General features: G+C 36.9%; 1 protein-coding gene across 10 annotated transcripts in view; it reads left to right on the top strand.

Annotated features, from left to right (window-relative positions):
- LOC134530078 (serendipity locus protein alpha-like) overlaps positions 1-17,615 on the top strand; it is a 42,166-nt gene extending 24,551 nt beyond the window's left edge. For 6 of the 10 annotated variants that reach the window (XM_063364650.1, XM_063364651.1, XM_063364656.1 and 3 more), the window contains 4 exons: positions 4,595-4,645; positions 5,346-5,417; positions 11,875-12,006; positions 16,718-17,615. In XM_063364650.1, coding sequence (XP_063220720.1) covers positions 4,595-4,645; positions 5,346-5,417; positions 11,875-12,006; positions 16,718-17,235 — 773 coding nt within the window. In that variant the 3' untranslated portion in view covers positions 17,236-17,615. The remainder of the gene's footprint in view (positions 1-4,594; positions 4,646-5,345; positions 5,418-11,874; positions 12,007-16,717) is intronic. The other 4 variants (XM_063364654.1, XM_063364657.1, XM_063364652.1 and 1 more) reach the window with 1 other exon arrangement.
- Positions 17,616-17,873: the final 258 nt, after the last annotated feature.

Below are 17,873 nucleotides of genomic sequence, written 5' to 3'. Positions count from 1 at the left end.
ATTATTTAACACGCAGCATATATTCTGTGTGGGTTTATAATAATCATACTAATGTTCGTATAAGAGAGAGAAAAAAATCGGACATTCTGCCTAACAATACGGCAGCAGTAGCTTGTGCAACGTAAGTGGGAGCGCGGGAATATCGTCTAGACAGGCTGGCGGCGGCACAGGCGTCGGATGCATGACGTCATATGGCTTACCTCTCCTTCCCTTGTCCAGACTTCAAGGTTCATCCCTCCCAGGCATACAAACCATCGTGTCTCTCTCCCCCTCCTCCCTCAACGTCCTTTGGCATGTGAACCTGTCAACATCCTTCCTCCCCTTCTCCAAACTGCGTGCCACGAAATCCAGGTTTGTATAGTCCATTTCTGGTAAAATGAAAAATTTTTAAGGGCCCCCGCGACAGTCATTTACCGTTATTTGTTTTGATACAATTTGTTTGTTAGGTGCACAACATTATTTCTGCTGGAAAATCACTGAAACTTCAAAATTTCTTTAATGGAGAAATTTAGCAGGGCCGTAAAAGTATTCATTTTTACCGCAAATGAACTATACTCGCCCTTCCTGCCGGACAACATTCTCGGCGCGTGACGCATGGCAACTACAGTCGTGTGCCGCGCACAGCCACGAAAAACCTACGCGATTTCCAAACTACACTAGATATCCGACTGGAGTCTGTTTACGAAAAGCATTTAAGAATTTGTTAATGCCCAACTGGTTCTATTGAAATAAAATGAATGGCTAAAAGGCATGTTTTCGAGGTTTTAGGTGTAAAAAACCCGTTACAAATTTCGTGAAAGTATCAGAGGGAAATGCATTACACCTTTATCTTTATTTTTCCACCATATAATGTTACGGTCACCGCTCAAATTTCACAGTTATCTGACGGGAAGGAGATGTCTGCGCGCCAGTTCAGAGCCTTGCGCTAGAACTACCATTGAGCGTCGCTCTTATCATCCCACTTCACTAACACACGCTGACCAGACGGCGCCCTAAAGCTGATTAGAGGAAGCACGTAGAAATGCAAGGCAGGAAATTCTTCCAGCTTATCAACCAGGACCCGGGCAAGTTTTGACTATCAAGCTTTTCACATTAAAATATAAGAGACTTGTATTGTGTAATTTCTCTGTTATTCAGCGGTTTTTCTTAAAAATCACTTTTTTCGCATTTTCCATATAAATTCGCGGAAAATTTCGCGATTTCGCGATTCACCATATAATCGTGGCCCTACTTATTAATATTAGTCATCGGAAGTGTACATACGTAGAAGTTTAAACAATCTATGGAAAAAAGTTCTGATATTTTCCATTGTTTTCGCACGTGTGTCTTAACCTCAATTTTGAGTGTGAGTTGTTTTGTAATATGACTGCAAAACTTAAACGCAACGACCTTACATTGCAAGTTAAAGTTAAAATTATCGAAGAAGTAGACAATGGAGAGAGAACGAAAACTGAAATTGCGAGAGAATTTAACATCCCGCAATCGTCATTGTCGACAATACAAAAAAATTGTGAAAAGATTGAATCAGCTTTTGCGAGTTCGTGCAAATTATCAACAAGAAAAAGAATGCAAGGCCCAAAACATCAAGAAATGGAAGATACCTTGTTGCAGTGGTTTGAAGAAATGCGTGCAGCAAACTTGCCTATTTCTGGACCTATGATTCAGAAGAAGGCAGACTACCTAGCATTGAGGTTAAGAATTTCTGACTTCAAGTTCAGCAATGGTTGGCTACAACGGTTTAATAATCGCAACAATCTTGTTGGCAAAACTATGTGTGGGGAGTCGGCAGCAGTAGATACGACCAAAGTTAAATATTGGATACAGACTGCTCAATCAATACTTGATCTGATCAGTACTGGCCCTTGATAAGCTTTGTAATGTGGTAAAAAATGCCTATAAGAAAAAAATAGTACAAACCAGAATTGGTGCTTTTTTTAAACCAAATGTTTGAATAGAAAATGTGTCATGAATGCAAGTTTATTGAAGTTTGTATTATGATTTATTCTGTAAGTGTTGCATTGTGTTTGTTTTCTTCAGTGTTTACAAATTGTTATGCATGTAGTGAAGCCAGCTTATACTACCAACAGTGTATATAATTTTCTTTATGGTTGTAAATATAGGCATTTAAAGTTCAATCAATTTTTTTTTGTCAGGATAGCCCAATAGTTTGGTTAATACAAACCCTCGTTATTACAAAGTGCTAAAATTATGGTCCCTTCAGGTTTGTAATAATGAGGTTTGACTGTATATTAATCTTGAGACTTCAGTCAGCACAAGAAGTGACACTCTCTACATTGTTGTAAATAACTATAAACTTTATAATCCACGTAATAACAATTATTTTGAATCATAATTTGCTTGTGGTGGTAATTTAAATATTTTAGAAATATAACATGGATAGTGTAATAAAAAAATAATGTAGGAATCCCAAAAGATGGTGGAGCACAAAATTTGCTGAAAACAATGAAATAGGCTGTTCTCAAAGTTTTCTCCAAAATTTTAACATTTTTGTCGAAACTTGAGATTTGACCTGAAATACAGCTGTTTCCATGAGTTGATGCCATTTTTTTCTGATATCATTAAATAGATCATAGATTTGTAACACAGGAAACAATTTCAATAACAAAGAATTTTGATTTCTTGAATGTTGTTGTTGTTGTTTTTTTTTTTTTTTTTTTACTACTACAGCACCTGTTAATATTATTGCCTCAAGGGCAATACTTAGGTCTTTGTCCATGCTCTTTGTGCTGTGTGTATAGCACAGTTATATACGTATGTATTTTGTATCTGCGTATCTTTTGTTATTTAGTTTAAAAGCGGGGTGGGCTGTTTACATGAGAAGCTATTATTACTACACATTTTATATTTATACTTGGTTTTACGTAACTTATCTTCTATTTCTTGACGTGGCACAAAATATTGTGGTTTTTTTTTTAAGCAGAGAAAACTTTGTCCCCTGGAAACAAATGTAAAAAAAAATAATCTGGGAAAACCTGCCCTGTTTATACTTCACGCTTTCGTAATTTTATAGTCTAGACCAAGAAATAATTGTTAATGCTAGGAGAAAACATGTTACAATGTCGTTTATGTACATTCAGTCCCATCCCTTTGTTTACTTTTATTTTAGTTAATACAACATCTAGGAATGTACACATTGAGTAGGTTTCGCCAAATAAGAGTTGGTGTCTTTTGGTTGAATTTTATTAAAGTTACAGGGATGATCACATGTGTATTTAGTCTGTAATTCTGAAGAAGACCCTCTTCTGAACAAAAATAAAACTATTTTAAATTTTAACTTCCTGGTAAGGATTTTGAACAAATGTTTCTTCTAATGTTTGTTAAAATATTTAAATAATGACATATTTTTTTTAATTATGCAGCCAAACTAACTTAACTTATCCTAACTAATCTTTCATTTTAGTTCCTATTCCCCTTATTTTCCACAACCTGCTATTCTGCATATTGATCACTAAAATTTTTGGGAACCACAGAATACTGTGAATTCCATTGCAATCTATTTTGTGGAAAATATTAATCTTTTTTAAAAGTGCTGTAGTCTCAAATTAGTGATTGAATGAACTCATATTTACATGTTTAAATCCTAGTTATTCAAGAGTTTTCGTTAACGGCCGCTAGGTAAAATGTATTTTAGTTCAGCAATGTTATAAAAATGATTTTTGCTAATTTCTTGTGAAATCTTACACTATTATGTACATTTTTATATATATTTTTGAGTCTCAATGTCTGTTTCATCATAGATGTATACAGCAAGTAAGCTGCTACTGTATCACATGGTGTTAAATAGATTATGACTATCGATTTATAAGCCATTGAAACTATTATTACTTCGTTTAATGCCCATCATTGGAGAGTCGGTTTTTTGTAGTGTTGTAGTAGTCCATTGTTTTTGATATTACATATTTCATTTTTACCCACTTTTCGTGCATGTTACGAAATGAATACAATAATATTTTGTTTTCAAGTTTGAAATGGCAAATGTACCTTGTTTTCAATTGTTCACGTGATTTTTCAATTACTTTTTGGCAAGACAGTAGTGGAAAAAAACTTTGATTACTTGTTGCTTGTTTAAAACATTTCTTATTGTTCATGTTTTTGATTATGAAGTCCCATTAAAACATCAAGAAGGGTATTTATATTACAGAAATGACTTAACCTCAACATTAAACGTTGGTATAAGACGAACTCAATAGGTATGCTATGTCCAATATTCGTAAGGAAAAGAATATTCGTTATTTTGAAGTGCTAGTATTAGAGGAATCAAATACGAATAGTTTTTTTTTATTCGTAAATTCGAATATTCACACGGGCATAGATAGGTTAGTTAAAAAATACTTTAAAATAGTGAGGATGAATGATTAGTTTTGGTAAGCTACATTAAAAATACTGTAAAATCATTATGAATTCATGAAATATCTAGTTAATTCACTTAGGAAATTAACTGGACCAACCACTTTACTTTTTTTTATACGTATTATAGCAACCTAACTAACAGTCCATACAGTTTCATAGAACCCAGCCCGAGAGAGCCAGAGGGTGTGTAGTAACCTGTTGCTTGTTCCCTTGTTGCCTGCAGGTGAGAGCTCAGATGTCTCGGGAAGCAACCAGCCCACCTGCCTGCTGCCAGGTGAGTCACTCCGCTCTCCACTCGTCGTCTTTATCACGATGTCATTTATATTGTTTTTGTCGTGCTGGTGAGTACGTTAGGATGCTCGTCTGCGGCCGGCGGTTAAACAATACTCCACGTGTGGTGAATATATATAGCGTTTGTTGTTTGCAATCGTTAGTTAAGGATCGGTACATATTTGCAAAGAGCTGTTTGGTATATACAGTCAGTAATGACTACTCACCATCATGCATCATTAACTGGAGCAAGTGGGAATAGAGCAATGGTGTGGTTTTTGGCTGGGTATTTCTAATAAGTTGATAGGTTTTCACTCAGCTTTGATGAACTAAATGTAATATTTTCAAAACTTTTTCCTTGTAAAATTTATTTACCAGAAAGAGATATTTACAATTACAAATAATAAACAGCCTATAAAGAGTGGCAATTGATGTTTGTTACCTTAGAGCCCGGAAATTAATTAAATTGTGTATTTAAGGTTTGTTTCTTTTGTGCAATCAAACTAGTATTTTTCATTCCAATTGAATTTGATTAGTTGATGGTATCGAGTGATTACAGAATTGGAATCGACCAAACAATAGATAGTAATAATAATTTGTAAACATTCTAAAAGTTTGTATTTTGTAAGACTATCGTTTCCAGACTACCTGTATTGACAATTCTTCATATATACTTGCAAACTGGAAAATTGTCTTGCTTGCAGGAATTCAGTTTCCAGACACAGGGAAGGTGCCTGTTATTGACTCTCGTAATTTTTCCAGCTATAGTATACCAGGTATACTATCTTCTTCAAAGTTATGTGTTTTGTTGTGGAAAGCATGCAAAGGGTACTACTACTAGTAATTGAACCTGTAGCCAATGTAGACTTGTACGTGATGTAAATATTGTGTCATAATTACAAGATATTACAGCAAAACCCCTTATTTGCACTTTTCATGGGGACAAAGTAAAAAAGTGTAAAAAGCGGGAAAGTGTAAATAAAGGGAAAAGCATAAAAAGGAGTACAGTTTACCTTATTTAGAATTTTTTTCCTTTTGTTTAATAGCACATACTACAATGCAGGTACAAACACACTAACAACAAATTTTACTTTAGTATTTAATCAATTATTAATTTACCACATTTGACAAAAATAAAAAAAGAATGAAAGCCAAAATGTTTTTCTGATTACTTCCTAAAAAATAAATTTGAAATTTTCTTCTGCTTGCTTTTTTGGCTGTTCAAGGAGATTATTTGCCTCTCCAAATTATAAATACAGTTGCAACCGGCAGGGTTTATAACAAATACGGGCTACATACACATTGCTCACAGTAAAAAATTTTTTAAGAAAAGGCCGCAAATTGATGAATATTTACCGTCAATAGCGCGCCAAACGCGGAGAAAGGTCATTGTACTCGGTCAGCTGCTGTAACGACGCGGCGGCGCATGCGCACTCTATGCTCCGCCCAGACTCATGACGCCATCAGCCGCCAACCAATAGATGCGAGCTTAGCGGAAAAAAATATAAGCTCCACCTCCCGTGTACCAATTTTATCCAGTTCTAATACCAGTTTATTGGTATACGCACCAGTTTTCTCGCTGCCGTGACATGTTCAAGTTTACGTTTATCATGATGTCTTGATACCAATAATTAATTATTTACGATCCCCAGAAATAAATGGTTAGTTTAAAAAATATGGCGTCAACTGTACAATACTTCCCAAATTATAAAAGACGTATAAAACAGTTACCAAGACACCGCTCATTTTATCTTGTGAAGTTTATGTCTCGTACCAGTATTTCGGCTAAGTTGTGACATAAATACAGTATCAGAACTTACAAGCAGCCATGTTTGTACATTCATGAGTTTACGTTTTTCCCTCGTGCATTTTAGATTGTCTCCTGCTATAATTACTCGTACTTTTACACGCCTAGGCTTAAATTATTACATGTTTAGAAATAAAAGCAACTTTTCATGTTATAAAATATGTATATTTTGCTATTTAAAATGTTCATTGCCTACTAGCTCCACGGTATTTTCTGGTTGTTTATGGTTGTTCGTGACGTAAATAGCGGGATTGATTCGATTTTTGAGACGTAATTCGCGGGAAAGTATTGTATTGGACTATATGGGAACCAAACGGGACCTGAAGAATATAGTGCAAATAACGGGAAAACGTAAATAACGGTAACGTAAATAAGGGGTTTCGCTGTATGTCTTACTTTCATCGTAATTTATTTGTTTAATCTCATGACGATCTGCAATCTTTATAGCATATGTGTTTTGATACCATGTTATGTAGGCAAACCAGCACCATAGTGTTATATTTTTGATACGTATTTGCAGAGTTGTCTTCATTTTCATGTATGTTTCTCTTCAAATAGTATTTTCAGTCATGAGAGTGTAAAATGCTTTTTTTGTCAATTTTTGTCATCTATATAACTTGCAAGAGTAATCAGGGTGGACTTGACAGCCAGGCTCCAAGGACAATGGCGTCCTCGTCATGTCACTTCACGCAGGCTCTGGGAGCATGCTGAGAGCCGCAGGGAGTCCTCGGGGGAGGGGGTAGCGAGGTGCCGTGGTGCCGTTGCTAATCGGCAGTAATGGACCACGCTCCACCCACGCGCTCACTGGCCCGCCCCTCCTCCTTCTAGTGTATCGCGTATAACTATATTTATCTCTTCATTTTTTACTCTCACACAATCTTAGCCTTATCATGCATACAACATTGATTCTGTTCTTTCACTTTATTAGCTTTAATAACATCAAAATTAGAATATGGTTTGGTTATCTTAAACAACTTAAATAAATCGTACAGTGACAAAATTGAAAACATTCAAATCAAATTCTTTATTAATATTAGTGATGGGATTTTCGATACCTCCATACCTTCGATACTTGACGGTATCGCAAAGTATCGAGCATCGAAACTGTAAGTTCGATACATTTTTTCGATACCGGAATGCTTGTTCATTTATTTTTAATTAAGTTTTGAGTCGCCATCGTACAAAATACAACTACAGTAGAACCTCGATGATACGTTCCCGTTTCATACATTTTCCCGTGTCATACGCCTATTAATTTTGGTCCCGCCAAAAGTACTATATTTACAATGGTTTACTTTCCCGGAACATACACTTATAAAATCATTAATTTCCCGTTTCATACGTTTTTACGAAGCGGAAATGTCCTAAAATGCGCAAATTATTTGTTATATTCCTCCTGATAAACTACATTTTAATGTTTTTATTTTGAAATACGTTCATTGTTTACCTTTGCAAACGTAAGAAAATAACTTTATTGCACCATAGATATGGATAGTATCAGGAAGACTGTGCACTTCGCTAGTAGCATCTATAGCCAGCACCAAGCGAGACTAGTGGCGCAAACTAGCAATGATTATGAAAATGGTGCACACTCTTTACCAAGGCACGGATCACATATTTTGTGCATTCATTTATCTTTGAACAGAATATACCCTTTAGTTATTGTTTTGTTACGATCGGATTGTTTTGTATTTTACGTTTCTCAAGTTAAAATTTTATTGAAAATAGTTCTGTTGCATAAAGTTGTTTGTAAACTGAAACAAACAAGCAAAAACATCTGATATTTTTTTTTATTTCTAATTTAGGCTTGGTGACTTTTCAATACACTTTCCCGCATCATACACCATTTTTGTGCCCTCCGTTGAAAAATGTATGACAGGGGTTCTACTGTACTAGAACAGCTTATTAGCCGTAATTATGATAACCAATAGGCTTACATCAGAATAAATTATAATTATATAAGTCGTTACTGCAACTTGCCAATAGTAAACAAACGGTAAAGTAAGGTTAAGTTGTTTTTGTTTCGTGTTCAAGAGTTTCGTGTTCAAGAAGTTACGTTTTTTGTACGTAACACTTCTGACATTGAATTCACAGGAAATTTTGAAAAAAAAAAATTGTAGAAATTGACTCCTCGCAATTCGTCGCAATAGTAACAATAACACGCCTAGTAATAACAGTCAACACCATAGAGTAAGTACGACTCTCGTCTCTCGTGTATGTTAAGTACCAGAGATTTGTATCAATATTATGAATGTTTAAATTGCTACGGTCGTATAGTGACGCAAATTGGCGTCACCAGCGCGAACAAACATTGTTTGCGGCAATTTTATTTGATAGAGTGCTATCTTTATTTACATTTGTTCGCTGTAAATAAAAGTGTACTGGAAAATAAAGGGCTAACTCTCTTGAAGATAGTTTGTATTTTGCTTCTATTTTTTATATTTATTTTTATACTCAAGTCTTAAGTTGTTTGCAGTTAGTATTTTTTTTAATAAAGAGGGAATTTATATAGTTTAAACTTAAAAATAATTTATGTTATTTGTAATAATTGTTACTTAATGGGAAAATATTTTTCCCTGGAGTATCGCTGTATCGAAAGTATCAAAAGTAACGAACTGAAAAAACAATACAGAATCGAATGTGTGGTATTGTCCCACCTCTAATTAATATTTTTCAAAGAAATTTCCCAAAACCAATTTTAGCATTGCTTGTTGAATGTAGAAAATTGTTAGCCTCACTATTTCTTCGAAACAGCTATATTTCAAAACTAAATGTAATTATTTCCTGAAAAATGCTGGTTTTATGTACCCGAATTTGATAGCCTCGATTTAATATATTTAGTTCATTTCATAATAGATGTGACATCATTTATAGATTACATATCCTCTAATTTTAGCAATCAGGATAAATGTGTACTTTTTCTTGATAATCAAGTTAGTACTAAAAAAACTGTTTACTGTTCTTATATATTTTATTACTTTACCATGTATCTTGAATATCTGTATCTTTTCTATTATGTCCTATCAAGCATTCATTAGCAAAGTTATATTCCTGTAACCCTTTGTGGTCCTGTTGTGTTAGTCGTGCTGTATGTGGTCCTACCTGCGTGGTGTAGTTTCTGTATACTTGTGTTGTCTATATGTATATATGTATTTGATTGTTTTTATGTTGTGTCCACCTTAAAAGTTTCCCAAATGTTTGTTGGTGTGTGATATTTTTTTAAGTAACTAGTATAAACTGTGCTTCGGAAATGGGTCAATTATGCTGCTTTTGCCTGCTATTGCTTATTGCCTCCTGAACCCCTGCGTGGGCATGACGGGAGACAGGATAATACTGGGACGTGAAGAGGAAGGGAGAGAGAGAGAGCACTAACGGAGTTCCTTCCGCTTCCTCTTCCGGTGGCTGCCGGCACTCTCCTTCCAACCGACTGCCTTATGGCTGCATTCTTTACTTCTTCACACCTTGGCTTTGTGAACTGCTTTGGTGTCGCTTGCTCTTTTCAGAGTCTCGTACTGAAGGAAATAGACCAGGGTGGCCACTCACCGGGAAAACCGGGATTTATCAGGGAAATGTCAGGGAATTTTTTTAATAACCGGGAATTTTTTGTGTCATGTATATTTCCGCAGAGCTGCCAACAATTACGGATTTTCCGTAATTATTACGTATTTAACACGGAATTACGGAACATCGCTGGTTTATTACGGAAACGAGGCTTTGTGCTGCTGGTTAACGGAAAAAAATTCCGTTTCTGGTGTGCGTGTTTCGTGAACGCAGTTCGAATACATCACATGGTTGCGCAGATAACGGAACTAATAAATTTGCGCATGTACAGTCGATATAAGTAGTTTAATTGTTGTGTTTTGTAATAGAAATGGTACGGTATTACGTCCGTTGTACGATACAACTAGTACATATTCTCGGACTTTTTGTTTGTTAGCTAATTACATCTCGATAATTTTTGTACGGTACATTGGCTAACCTGTCTTGTGTTATTTACTTTCTTGAAAGCCATTTTTTTCATCAAAGTGTTTTTGTTGTGTGTACAGACGTGAAACCTGTTTATGTTGTTCGATAGTGTTGTGTTCTTCAGTGCCGGTTGTAGAAATGAAGCGTGTGACAGAACAATTTGTATCTGGGGCAAAAGAAAAAAAGAACGTTATTCTTCAAAACTTTCGACCAAACTATATAAAAGAATGGCCATGCTTGTCATCTTCAAATGTTTTGGAACGCCACGCGTTTTGTAATGTATGCACGTGTGACTTTTCGATTGCACATGGTGGAAGGGATGACTGAGGACGCCATATTGAATCAAAGAAACGTGCAGAACATTTTAAAGCCGTGACGAGCAATAAATCTATATCGTCATTTTTCGCTACATCTGAAGAAACGAAAGTAACAAACGCAGAGTTATTGTTTACAAGTTTTTTGGTAGAACACAATTTACCGATAGCAGTAGCCGATCATTCGGGTAATTTGTATAGAGCTATGTTTCCGGACTCAAAAATTGCACAGAAATACAGCTGTGCAAGAGCAAAAACATCTGCCTTAGTGGAGTATATGGCTGGTGAAACTAAATTGAAACTGTTGAATCTTTAGTAAGTGGACCATTTGCTTTAGCTACAGATGGGAGTACTGATTATAATGCAGTGAAGATTTATCCATTAGTTGTTTCATTTTTAATTCAAACACAAGGTAAAATTTGCACTGTACTGTTATCTCTTGTTGAGAGTACTAAGACCAAGAATATTTCACAACTAGAAATGTTACACTTAAAAATGAATTAAAGAACAGTTATCAAAAGTTGTGTGAAAAAATGTTTGAGCGCTCGCCACTGAAATATCCCATTACATAAAACAAAACACAGACTGCAGGTCATTGAACGGGACACTATAATGTAAAGTGACATATTTAAAATATATTATGTTATTTAATGAACTTCCATATGTATATAATGAAGAAAATACAGCAGGGTGCTAAAATATGAGTCATCTCTTTCTATAATATTATGTATATTTTTTCATCAAAAGTATGTTTTTTTGTAATTGTAAATATCAGGGAAATTTTTAATTTTTAATCAGGGAAAAATCAGGGAATATTTTTGGTGACTGTGAGTGGCCACCATGCTCTCGTAAGAACCATATAAATGTACAAAGTTTGGCAGCAAGTTAATAGCAACACATTATGTACTGTTTAGAACTGTCCAACCCACATTTTCTTGGGTTTTATTGTTTTATTGCTTCATTTTGTGGTTTTTATGCTTCATTAGATTCTTCTGCAATTTTTATTTTATTTTAGAGACATGTTATTTATATAGACACATTAGACGTATTTTCTGGACTGATATTGTTGTCAGTGAGTGTAATAAGATATCAAGATGCGTACAGACAGAGACTGATAGCTGTGAGGCGCGCTCTTGCTGGTTCCAGAGCGGACGTGTGCTGCTCTCCTGTCCATGGAGGACGTGGTGATGGTGAAGCCTCAGATGGTGTTCAGCCGCGGCCGCTACCACAGCGCGTGTGACGCGGAGGACGGCGATGTGTTCTCCTTGGACTTCACAGGTACACCTCCCTCAGCAGTGGACGAGGTTGCTTTTCAGTAAACACATGTGCACCTGTGAGCTGTGGAGCCGGTCGGAGTCCTCTTGTTGTGTTCCTCCCGACTGGACTTGACGCAAATTTACTGAAATCACAACAAAACTGTATCATTATAAAATGACAGAAAATTTTATTTAAAAAAATGTTCTATAACAGAATAGTTATTTGAACTATCAGATGTTTATAGTAATTTTTTACTGCTAATTCATGGAATAGTGGTAAAAGTATTTTGTTTGAATTAAGTTTACAAATGTGTAGTTGAATATGTACCTATAACTAGCATGTGTTATTTTTAATAAATATAATGTCACAAGTTAGTATAAATTGTGTAGTTAGAATATCTCTGCAGTGTGTATGAAGTACGTACATTAAACTGTGCTGTTATACGTGGACCGCAGGCAAGACACGTGGCTGGCGTTTGTCTAGAGGAGGGGAGGAGCCAACAGTAAACCTGCCAGAGTGTGTGCGTGCGTGTGTGCGTGCGGCCGTGCGTGCGGCCGTGCATTGCTCCAATGTCCGTGCACTGGCACTGCACACAGTCTTCACGTGAACACTTGATGCAACATTGTGTTAGATTTCACACACTTTTAGTGTAACATTCCAACACAAAACTGAACCCACCCCACCCTTACTTCCTTGCACATGTTAAGTAACATCCGTGCTAATTTTTATAGGAGCAACCGACTATAATGAAGAAGTAGCCTGCCACCTTTCCTCTCTTCCGATAGGTAAAAAACAAATACCTGCAATGGACAGGAATACACGGGTATAAAAAAACATTATTTTCCTTTGTCTATTGTTAAGTCTGGCAGAGGGGGGGATGAGACATAGTGTGGAGAAGAGAAGTGGGCACAGGAATGACACCTCACCCCCCCCCCCTCCTCCACCTTCCGAGAGTTATAAAGTAGGGCAGATAGCAGGCAAAGACTTGAGGAACACCAGTATTGTATTTCTTATGCACTGATAAGCTGAGACGTGGGACATAAGACTTCATGTGTATCCAGGGAACTCTACTGAAACAGACATGTGGTGTGACCGTTACTGTGGAAATGTTAGTTTTTATTTATGTCCAAAACTATAGCTGTGACCCATACAAAAAGGCTGTCCTTTATCTGGTAAATAAGGTAGTTTATCTGCATAAAATACCAGAGAACGTGATTCTGATTGTGATGATCAGTAAGAGGACAATATTGGCTGTTAATCGATCAAGAATTTTTTCGGCCCATCTCATGTTGATAACTAACCATTTTCTGAATAATTAAGGCCACAGATAGTTTTATAACTATGTGAACAACTATAAAATAATCTACGTTTTGAAAGCAAAATTTAAAATAATTTAATGCTAATAATTAATCGTAATTTTTGCATTGCTTGCTTGAGTGTATATCTTTTCTCAAAATAGTATAGTACACTAGAGTCCCGTCATAGCGAGGTGTCACGGTTCCGGGTTTGATCCTCGCTATAACCGAATTGGACAAATTTTGGCCCCCAAAAATTAAAATTAACCGAAAATAGCATAAAATTGTGTTTAAACCTGTATAATTGGAAAATAACAGGTTATATTAACGAAATCTTAATTTCTGTGAGCAGATGTGTGAATTCTCTTTAAAACGATACTCCATAAGTACGGATGTGATCACAGATTGCTAGGGCCAATGAAAAATGGTAAATAAAAAAGGCCCATTTCGGTGAATAAAAAGAGTTATTTCGGTGCCAAATTTCGGTGAAAAAAAAATGTTTAGTTAGAAAAAATAACTATTTCGTCATTATAATTTTATACACATGTATATGTTTGATGGAATATTGTTTTATTCGGTCGAAATTTATCAAAAACAATGTTTTGAAGTACATTCACATCTAAAATTTAGCACGCTGCATTTGTAATTAAAATTCTCAAGATTACATACAAAAAAATCGGAAACTGATCATAAACGTTAGTGGCTCAAGTCCATTTTGACTACCTATCTCTGAAAATCAGCTATTATATATTTCCTGCAAACTAGTCCCCACCAAAACACTGTACTTATTCAACAGTACAGAGTATTGTTTTTTTTTTTTGTTTACGTTTTTCACCGCCTCAACTGCGTGTGCGGTATTTGTTCATGTATATGTTGACACTCTTGGCCGGCATTTATTTTCGTGCATTGCCGTGACAACTACGAAAATAAATAGTCGCCTCGGCTTGGACGCCCAAATACAACAATTAGCATTTTGAAAGTTATGATTTGATTGGCTAATATGGAAGTGACGCTATTTTTCTGGACTGCGTTTGGCCGATTCAGAGAAAGGAACAAAGATTGAGTTAAGGCCTATCGACGATTGCGTCACCAGACGCATTTGCGGTCGGCAAAATAATGTCATTTATGCCGTTTTATGGCATTCTACGTCTCGTAGGAACGTGTGCGACGACGGAGACTGAGTAGGCGTACGTCTGGATGTAATAATTTTCAATCGTGAAATATATGGTTATAGAGTAACTTGACGCTTAGTTCCAGAACCCGATGCTCGAAATTTACAGTGTTTTTCACACGTGTATTTTATTTTCCAGTCGACTTGCACATTACAGAACTTGCACATCATGATGCCTTTTTCTTTACTGATTACATAAAATCCTTCAGCTCTTTCGAAAACACAACTTCCGGCATTTTATACGTTTATCCAGTGACCACGGTAATATGACCAAAATTACACAAAAACTTTCAACGGAAAACGATCATAGATGCGGAAGAGAGACATATTGCATCCACTCGGAAATAAAGAACTTAAACTCGACAGACACGCACTCGTGAAAACAAAATCATAGAACATTTCGATACTCGTAACTACCAACGCCATCTGTGATTTGTCCACCAGTAGCTAAAGTGATAATGTTTATTGCCACACTCTACTCTATGGGTGCTAGAGAAAAACAAAAGCAAAGATGTCGTCTCACATATAACCTCTTGGAATAATAAACGTTTTGTGCAAGTTCCAGAATGATTCAACGTATTTTTCGCGATAAAAAAGGTTAATTTCCCGCGAATATCGCGATTTCGTCATATTTCGTGAAAAACTACGGATTTTGCGCATTACAGCAAATTTCGTTAAAACGAAATGCAGTATATTAACGTCTTATCACTACCAAGTAAGGTTATTTGTATTACACATCATGTGCAATTGATTTTTTTAAAATTTCGCGATTTCGTCATTAACGAAATTTGACTACCCCTACCGATTGCGTCAAAATAACCAGAATACCCTACCACACCACGTAAGTATAGCATCTCAGCCCGCGGCCGACGCAGCATTGTCCTGCTATCTATCGTCGACGCGGGCAGTCTGCTGGTGGCCATGTTGGTTCGGGATGTTGCTAACAGGTGGTGCTAGTGTAGCGCGACGATTTAATTCCTTACAAAAAAGCAGGAGTGCGGCTGCGGCAACACACGTACGCCTCAAACGAAATAGTCGCTGGAAAACTATACTTTTTTCTTTTAAAGAAACCTGTCAACTTTTTTAGAAAATAAATTTGGGATTAAACTCAAACCATCACCACCCCTTTCCCGGACAAATACCCCAACAAATACCGAAACAAAAGTTGCAAGAAAACTGTCCTAGCGATTCGGAAATAAATACGGTAGTGCCTACTAGAGGTGTAAAAGTAACGAAAAAATGTGTACCCGTGTGTATTCGTTACTGTAACAATTAGTACTCGTTACTATCGTTACGTTACTCGTTACTTCTGATACCGCATAACATGCTATGTTATGTTGCAGCAACGAATCCAGTCGTATTACATACGCGTACAGTATGCCGTCGCGTAAATAATAATAAATAGAATATAAACAATTAACAATATTTTATAATTAATAGTTTTTGTTAACCAAGAAACAATTAAATCTCATTAGAGCGGCTTTTTAATATTATCTCTTTTAAGATAACAACCAAAAAAACGTGAAAATACGCAATTATAAAAACAAAAACATATTTCTAATTTGTAAAAAATACTTTCTTACGTTGTTTCTGTTCCAATCTCAAACTTTGTCTACACACGGCACAGATAACTAAAGGAAGTTTGATAAAAGAAAGAAAGGATGGGATTCTATTTTTAAAGCCACGCACTTAGGTGGCGACAGCAAGGCTGAAGAATGAGACAGGCGTCAACGGCAAGATGTCTAGTGGCGAGCGAGAGGGGTGGAGATAAAGCCGACAAATAACAAAAGCGCGCTTCAAGCGATCACGCCGTAAATTCCTCAAAAATACCTCGTTATAGCCGTGTTCTCGCTATTACCGTGCTCGCTATAACGAGATTCTACTGTATTTGTAATTTTAGTTTCTTAGGTTTATGAATAACTTTAGAGGTTTGCATTATTAACATTAGCAAGCGGTAGCTGCACACAATAATAGTCAATCCTTCAATATTAGCGCCCAGCTAACATCACAGCAACTGGCTTGTGGTGGTGCGTGTGTGCTCAGCTCTTGTTTGTTGAGAGCCGGACAAACAGCTGCTGACTGCCGCTGGTGTTTCCTGAGCGTCCTTCCTCGGTACTCGCTGCACTTCTCAGTGCACTTTTCCATTGCCCGTTCAGGTTCCCTCTTCTCTTCAACTTTCTCACTGTTTTCAGCAGCCTGCTGTGCTCATTACAGCTAATACAGACTTTGTAGTCTTAGCACGTAATACTTTTCATTCTTTTTTCAGGAATTCTGGAGAAGCTGACATACCTAGAAGATACTTTCACTTCTGTTGCCCACGAAGCTTCTTCGACCAGCTCGGAGGCTCGAGTCGGTGACAGGTTGGAAAACGTGGAGATGGACTCGCCGGACCAGGCTGGCAGGCCCGGCCGTCGATCGTCGGTGAAACGAGGCGGGGGCAAGACCGCCAGGACGGTCCGCTCCAGAACTCAGCACAGAAACATTTTGAAGTTCATTCGCAAAAAGTACTGCAGGTTCCGGAGAACGCTACGTTGCGGGACCGGGGCGAGTGCAGTGGGGCGGTGTCGCGAGGCCGCGGAGCAGCGCCCGGTGAACGGACACGCGTGGTCGCCGCCCTCCCCCTCCCCCGTCAACGGCGTGCCGCTCTGCGCGTCGGTCATGAACTGCTCCATCCAGGAGGTGGGCTGCCCGCAGACCTTGAAGCACCTGTGTCGTGTGGGCAGCCTGTGTGGCCTGGAGAGCGCTCGGAGACACTGTGGCCAGGCCGTGAGCAAGCAGAGCTAAGGCTGTGATCGTGGTTGGCTAGACTACACTCCCAGACTTTGTCCAGTGTCGTTCATCGGGAGTGAAATCCATGTGCACTGCTTTAAGTTGAATCTTGAATGTATCTCAATATTTTAGAAACAATATATAAGTGGTTCATTAAGATAGTATGCATGTCGTGCATTTTGATGACGGTGAGATGTTCAGAGTTGTGTGTGAATGTTTCACTTCAGGTGGTTTAAGTTGTCCTTCTTTTTGTACTTGTTTCTTACGTCAAGCATACATGTTCCATCATCACTAATTTGTGTTTGGTACAAGCAGGTTTATACATAATCAGTTCAGTATTTCTAATGTTATTTTTTGTATAATATTTATTGGAAGTACATACATTTAAAAGAAAATTTGTATATATGGTTACCAGTTATTTTTATGTGAAATTACTTTTTTTTTTGTGCCATTGTATTACTGTGTGTTCCATTTCTTATATATGCTGCCCTTCTGCCAACTCAGTATAATTACTTACATTAAGAAGTTTCTACTTGACCAGTTTAAATACCTTTTAACTTCTGTACACGGTAAGCGGTGATGAAGTGGAATAAACGAAGGAGCTAATAACTGATGTTATTACCGTGTTTTCTCGTATAATTGTCGCACATTTT

The sequence above is a fragment of the Bacillus rossius genome, chromosome 3, assembly GCF_032445375.1.
Source record: "Bacillus rossius redtenbacheri isolate Brsri chromosome 3, Brsri_v3, whole genome shotgun sequence".
NCBI lineage: Eukaryota > Metazoa > Arthropoda > Insecta > Phasmatodea > Bacillidae > Bacillus > Bacillus rossius.
This window is presented reverse-complemented; position numbering and strand designations above follow the sequence as displayed.